General features: G+C 38.2%; 1 protein-coding gene across 1 annotated transcript in view; it reads left to right on the forward strand.

Annotated features, from left to right (window-relative positions):
- Positions 1 to 283: 283 nt before the first annotated feature.
- The window catches only part of LOC104622728 (homer protein homolog 1-like), a gene marked incomplete at its 5' end in the record, with an annotated part of 14321 nt that continues 6776 nt past the window's right edge, over positions 284 to 7828 (forward strand). The window contains 2 exons of the mRNA XM_010289599.1: positions 284 to 440; positions 7652 to 7783. Coding sequence (XP_010287901.1) covers positions 284 to 440; positions 7652 to 7783 — 289 coding nt within the window. The remainder of the gene's footprint in view (positions 441 to 7651; positions 7784 to 7828) is intronic.

The following is a 7828-nucleotide window of genomic DNA, read 5'->3' on the forward strand; positions in this document are numbered from 1 at the left end:
TATTAGGAAGAAAATTAACTCTATCCCAACCCAAACCAGGACACTCTGTCTTTATCTTACTCTACAGCTGGGTGCTGATTTATGCCTTTGGAAGGCTTACATTTTGTTTGCATATGTGTATTAATGCACATATCTGCTCTACACAGCAACACATACAGAAGTTCTTAGCATTTTATCAGCAAAGTGAAATGTGTACATCCCAGTGTGCACAACTGGAAGATAACTTGTGTGCAACAATACTATGTACAAATTAGATTCATGACTTTTACTCCCTATCCTTCAGGGAACAACCCATCTTCAGCACCCGAGCTCACGTCTTCCAGATTGACCCAAACACTAAGAAGAACTGGGTTCCCACCAGCAAGCATGCTGTTACTGTATCCTACTTCTATGACAGCACAAGAAATGTCTACAGGATAATCAGTTTGGATGGCTCAAAGGTAAGTTTTATTTCAGAAAACTTGCTTGCTTCATCAATTTTTGTGTTTATTTTCTAGTCTGATGTCCTTCATGTGTCTTCTCAGATGCTTTTGTCATTATCTGAGTAACAGATTATTGACATGTTAAAGTGATAACATTGCTTCATTATGTTTTAAGTGTTTATTCAGAAGTGCTATTTTCCATGCATTCATGTTTACTTTGATAAATCTATTGCTGAATTTAAGTTGATGACCTGTTACTTAGTTCACATTATGAGCAGACTAAAAAGGCATTCCCTCTGGGATGCACTAAAAAGTACAAATAGGGTTACAATAACCTGTTTTAATTTCCTCATTCAATGATCTGTCAATATCATTGGCTTCAGTATTAGGAAGGACATCTGTTCAGTGCCCATAATTGCTTAGGAAATCCTTCTTTGTTATGTAATCTTCCAATTTTTGCTGTAGAGAATGTGAGGATTCTCTCCTACTAAAGCTCTCCGTGGTAAGCTTTTATCAAAACCCTGGTGGTTTGGGTTTCATTTTTTGGGGGGGGGGTGGTTGTTTTTTGTTGTGTTTGTTTTTTTTTTTTTTAATTAGGAAGGATAATGTGTTGAGCTGCTGTTATAGGAAGCCTTGTCTAAGAAATTAATTTGATGTGGAGAAAATACTTGGCTGCTTTTTAGGTTCTACCCCAAGTGGGTATAAAAACAGTAACTTTACAAACAGCATATCAGAAATCTCTGCAATAAGGACATTAAAGATATACAGAATGTAATAAAAAGTTGTGATCCTTTCAAGAGACTTTAATTTACAACTTCTGGAGGTGCATCAGTTCATGATGGTTGGAACTGAAGTAGTCTGTTAGAGCATAGCAGCATTCACATTTTGCAGCTATTTATTGAAAGCTGAAAAATACTACCCTGCATTTTGTTAAAATACCCAGACTACGGTTATTTTAAATGATGAAGGAGAATCTCTATCATAAAGAAGTATATGGAAATACATCTCATAGTCAGAGTTCTCTATATGATACTACTTTAAGTGATTCAGACTCTGGTGTCAAAGCCTACCAGAATTTTTCCAAGTTTAAGTCTTACTTTTTTCTTCCCTTCCCAGCCTTCCTTCAAATGATTCTTTTAGTTTTGTCATATAGTTAAAATACCTTTTATTTATAAAGATTTTGAGATTGGAACTAGATGCTGTATGAAATCAAGACTATCAGTTGTAGTCTGTAGCACCTTAATTGATCTGTACAGTCTACAAAATCCTTATTCTGGTATCCACTGGGGTTCGTCTGCCTTTTTCCAAAGCTGCAACTCCTGCAACTCCTGGCTGCTGAGTTAAATTGTTGAGCAGTTGTTCATCTATTTATTTGTTCTTTTGTCTACTGCAGCATTTCCTTTACATGTATTGGCATGGTATATTGATAATGCAATCTATCACTTTTATTTACTCCCTCTGTGATTGCTGCAATCCTAATAATGTTTTCATCCAATGTGAAATGTCTGACTAAGATCTAGGATCCCAATAATGACTAAGACAGACCCATTGTTTTAGGCATCACAACACTGCTCTGAAACAAGCACAGGTGAATAGCAAGGGGGCCCATGGAAGAATTTTAAGGAGATTTTCAGCATAGTTCCCGGATATTTTTTTATTTTTAATTAAAGCCCCCTCTTTTTTAACATGTCTACACTTATACAATATTGTATGTACAAAGAGCTGAATATAAAGATAAAGCATTCTTACGTTTGGAGTGCATCCAGATAGTGTCTCTGCTGTATGGCATACAGCTGGGTGTCAGTAACACTACTGGCACTGAGCTTGCAATACCTTATATTACCTTATATTGTTGATTGGTCAGATAGAAGTGTTAAATTTGCAAAGGAGAAAAAGGCATGCAATTTAATTCTCTCATTTTAAGTTTTGAAATGAAACTGAGTAAAGATGATTTTGTGATTGTTTTTTTGAAAAAACAAATACTGCATTTAAAACGTCTCATACACATACTGCCAGTGGCCAAAAACATTTGTCAAACCATACTGGTTTTGAAGCTGTCATGTCCCTCCCTTGGAGGGAGTAGATACATGATCCAACTAGGTTTTGTTGTAAACCTTGGCGCTGGTGGGGTTTACAGCACCCTGTAGGTTGTTACAGTGGAGAGAATGATGTGCATGTGGATGCTCAGTTACAGCAGCTGAGGTGCTAAGCAGTTAAGTTAGTAAGTGATGGCCACTCACGTGTATGTTCACTTAGACTGCAGTAAGGAAAGTTTGAGGCACATATGCTTTAGATTTGAGTGATAATCCTATTTCTGTCCCAAACCCTTCCCTGTCTTTAGGTCAGTGGGTTTCAGTAGGATTACTGGATAAAATTTAACTTGTGTACTGGTTGTCTGAATATTTTTAAATCTTTCATCTTGGAAAAAAAAGGACATTTTAGAGACGTGATCTTCACTCACCTCTGAGGGGTGCTACTGTACATTGCAGATTCCCACTTGAATTTGCTAATGGGGATCTTTGGTGTATTTTGAGAGAGGTTTTTTTTTCCTTATTGCATATCACTGGGTCTCAGACAGATTCAGATGGGAGAGGTCTTACAGAAGCAAGTTCTGCTTATTTTTAATGCATTCTGTGTAATGTTGTTTTCTGAATCTACAGTCTCCTCTTAAAATACCTTGCACAAGAAATTATGCATCTCGCTCTAACTTGAATCCAGAAAATATTCTAGGACCATAAGGTGTTCAGTGTACAGGCCATATTTTATAGTCACACACAGTGTCTGGATCCCTGTTGCCCATGGCAGGGCAATCCTGATGCAAATTGTCTGGAAGAACTCGAGGCTGTTTTTTGTGACCTCTTGAGTAAATATCTTTTATGAGACCTTTTTCTCCTACCATTCTAGGAATCAAGAGAAAGCCTGAAAAATAAAATTTCTTGTGCAGTATAATATGACAATATAGAGCAGTTGTTGCTGAGGCTTTCAGTTATTAATTAATTATATAGTAATTTCATAGCTCCTTGGAAAAATATATTCTAGTACTTCTTGCTCTTAGATGATGGAAGGAAGCGTCCATTGTTTCTCCATTAACTCTGCAGGCAGATACTAGGATTATTCCCTGCTATCTTTTCTGTTCAATCTCTGGCAGTCACTGAGAAAGGAAAGGAGATCAATTAATGTGGTTCCTGCAGTACTAGGTAACTCTCTGATAATTTTTTCACAGATGCAAGATAGCAAAAAACCCTAATAATTTGTGCTCATCTAAAACAAGAGAAGACTCTGGAAAAGGGTGGTTTTCCAGTCTGTAGGTTCCATGAGCCTTGTATATTCTGAGTGAAGTCTCCTATCAGTGTCACTGCAATAGGTGGTCTTCACATTTTAATGACTGTCTTAAAATAAATTAGTTGCGCATTAAAGTGATAACCTGTTTGATGCATTTAGCATACAGGTTTTAAGTAAGGCCTGTAAGCACAGGTCTTCAGTGATCTTTGTTTGAAGAAGTTAAAAAATACTGTGTGTCTCAATTATTATTGACATCAATTTTAGCACAATACAAGATCATATTTGACCACTGCTCTATATTTTGCAGCTGTTGAGATTGCAGTCAGTAAAACGAACAGCTAAGACACATGCCCTATTTTCTCATAGCTAAACTAGTATGAAAGGAAGACATGAAAGCTATTTTATTATTCTAACAAAACCTAAAGATAACAAAATCAGTTTTCTTCAAAAGCTGAATGTCTGCTTGTCAGATTAACTCTGTTCTGTTTTTAAGATATTCTGTACATTTATACTAACAACATTCTTAAAAGTTGATGAAATATTTGACACTTGTTATACTAGTAACTGTACAGTGAAATTTGGCATGGAGGAGAGCAGTTAAAGCAGTATCTATTTAGGTAGACAAGACATGCTGAATTACAAATTCTAATTTAAAAAATAAATCCTTTTTTCAACCTGAAGATATGAAGGATTCATATCTAGTATTTTCCAGAAGTAGCTGACACTGACTGTATCTGTAGTACGCGCTAGCATTGCACTTTTTAAAAGTGTAATTAATTCAGCATGTGAGAGATCTAGCATACTAATGCTTATAATCAGAGAGGATTGTAAGCCTTGATTTCTGTGTAAAACCGGTAGGTCTAATGAAAGGACTCTTTTTTGTATCAATAGGATCTGAATGTAGCCTTCCCAGTGAGAACCTTGCCGTCTTTGGACTAGTAGTGTCCACTGGAGTGGAGCCTCCTTATTTTTCTCTGCTGGAAAGTAAAGGGAGAAATCACAGCAAATCTTTCTCAATACAATTATTTTTTAAAGACTTTTCTTCCCACCTTCCTCCCTTGCAAGGAAGCAATGGGACAGTCACTGTAACCCATCCTAAATGCAGACTGCTGTCAAAACAGGTATCCCATTCTGGTCCAGGCAGCCTGCCCTGCGTTCTCTCTTGTGCAGCCAGCCACATGGTCAGCTGAAGCAGTGAGCAGTCTCGGTTAAAAGCTAGCTGGTTTTTCCAAGGTTTTTTGCTAGGTTAATTTGCCACCAGATATGCCACTGTCACTGCAGCAAGTGCCAGCCCTGCAGGCTTTAAACATGCCTATTGCTTGAAGGTCGTGAATCCCTATCCTTAGAGTCATCTTCTGCATTGATGAAGTCACGTCCATGACATAATAAGCACACTCTCAAATCTGTGATGTAAGTTCAAATTAATCAAGCAATGGATGGAACTAGGGCTTAAGCAAGCTAGACAACATAGCTAGAGCTTGAGTTGTGAGGAAAACTCTTTTCTACGCTGTCCCCAGGGTGTTTAATTTCAAACATATTACTATTGGCAGCTTCTACAGAAAGTGAGACTAAGCATTAGGTGAACTTGCACAGCTCTGTTTTGGGCTTCCAAACACTAAGAGTGCACAAGAAGGCAAGAAGCATACAAGAAAAAAAGAGCTCCGGAACACCTCCTTTCCAAGAAGTCCACCTCCCTGTCTCACATTCTCTCTTCTGTTCTGTGTGGCAGAGCCATTTTTGATGACATCATTTGGAGGCCATAGTGCAAGTGCAGGCCTGCTGGCTTTATCTGGGCTCTGAACTTTAAGTCTAAAGAAAGGAGAATGATGTTTGAATTACCAGTGACTTCACTGACCGGCTTCTCATGCAAAAATCTGAGGAGACATTTTGTCGCCAATTAATGCTGGAGGTGGTTCTCCAGTCTCTGATCACACCATAAATCCTGTCCTTGACCTGATGAGGCTTGCTGGTTCAAATGTAAGCTTTCAGGCAGTCCAAAGTTTTCCAGGAATTGCTCACAATGGTAGCCAAAACTTGCGTTTTAAGGCAAAGGTTATCAGAGAGGGCTGCCTGTTTGATATCCTCAGCTACATCCAGATTTGCTCTTCTAACTCTATGTGACTATAGTGGAGCTGCCAAAGCCACCGCAGAACAAACCACTAGTTTTGTTAAATTCGTCCCTGCTGCAGCATCTTTGCTTGTCTTTCTACATGTTGCGATACAATGTGTTCTTCTGAATTTTTTTTGTAATACTCCTTTCTGCCACTTCATCTGAGAATCACCACGTGCACATGTAAGCTGTTTGTGGGCTTAGCTGGCTTCTCAGCTGTCAATTTTTCAGCCTGTAGAATTCAGAGTAAAATTTATGTTGATGGTAGCTGTGCTCCAGTGCGACCCAGATCTCAGCAAAAGCAAAGAGTGCCAAGTAAACTCATTGTAATATCCACCCAGAAGGCCAGCTCAGACAAGTAGTATAGACTGATTTTGGTGTTCAGAAGATCTTGGGCTTGGGAGAGCAGTACTTGATCTCTCTGACGTTGTTCTTACTGTCACCATCCTGAAAAAATGCTGTTATTCTCTACACATCTGTATAGTTCCTGCTATTCAGAGCACCTTGTGAATTTTGTCGCTGCTCTAGAATTCTTCAGTAATCACTGACTTTGAACTGCCAAGTGTAAGGCGGGGGTTATGGTTTCATGAAAACGGGATACATGCACACTGATGTTCAAGAGATCCCAACTCAATACTGTAAGACACATTGCAGTAGGATACATTCTGACAATAGCCTTTGGAACACAGTAACAGGCATGTAAAGAAAGATTTTTGCTGAATTGTTCTGCTCACAGTGCATGCTATTTTCTGGGAGGTTTTAAGGATGTTATCTTTCATGTGAGTGTTACAAAGCACCAGTGATTTCATGAAAAGGGCTGTGAATTATTTAACATATGTGGCTGAAACTCTTAGTAGCACCAGACAGATCAGAAAGCATGCCTGTGTTTCGCTTCAAATACACGTATCTTTGGGTTTATGGCTACTTTTTCTTGTTCATGTTGGCTGGTTATGAATTGTACTAACCATTAGTTTTTTAGTTAAATGGAACCCATTGGCGTCACTATAAGACTTTATCCTGACATACTTTTAAGTCAGCTGGACAGTTCCACATCGCAGATTTAGAGTATGTTAGACAAACTTTAATGTGATGGGAATACTGTTGCAATCCATGGTAAAACTTTAGTTGCTTTTCGTGGAACCAGTGTATCATGTAATAGTTGCATTTTTTGTTTATATTAGCAGAAGTTGTATGCTGAAGGATGTGCTTCTTCCATCCTTTATACAAGAAGAACTAGAAAAGAAAAGTTATTCTAAGAGTAGTTCTTCTATAGTTGGTGCATGACCCTGTCATTGTTAGGCATGCTTGTGTAGGTATAAAGAAAAACAGATTCTTGTAATACAGAAACTTAAAAAGAAATTGTGCTTCTTGTTCTACTGCATGTTTTCCAGTGAGAATTGCGTATGCATCAGGGGTGGGCGGAATGCAATAGTGAAGCTTAACAGTGGAGCTTGAGATGCGTTGCCTTAGGGGACAAAGAAATACACTTATGAGACAAAAAAGGACTTTACTAGTCCAATTGCTGATCTCATTAGCTTATGCAGATGCTTTAAAGGACTTTTTTTAGACTTGCTATGTACTAAATGACTGTTTGCAGTTGCAAACAGGTGCCCCTCCCTCAGCTTTTGCTCCTTTTACAGAATATATGTGAAAATGTGCTTTCATAATTTTAGCTGTCATTGAATTAGAAGAAAACTGTTCCCTAGTTCCCAGTTTGTGTCTCGTTCAGCGTACACAGATACTTGACTGCAATATTGGCATTTTCAATTGTGAGTAGTCTTTAAAAAAAAAATCAAAACCACAAAACCCCTTTTTTACAACTATTACTTTTTTCCAGGCAATAATAAATAGCACTATCACCCCCAACATGACATTTACTAAAACATCCCAGAAGTTTGGCCAGTGGGCAGACAGCAGGGCGAATACAGTCTATGGCTTGGGATTTTCATCTGAACATCATCTTTCAAAAGTAAGTATGACCAGTGGAACTACTCAGCTAGTCAAGTGGCTTAAG

The sequence above is a fragment of the Phaethon lepturus genome, unplaced genomic scaffold, assembly GCF_000687285.1.
Source record: "Phaethon lepturus isolate BGI_N335 unplaced genomic scaffold, ASM68728v1 scaffold26876, whole genome shotgun sequence".
NCBI lineage: Eukaryota > Metazoa > Chordata > Aves > Phaethontiformes > Phaethontidae > Phaethon > Phaethon lepturus.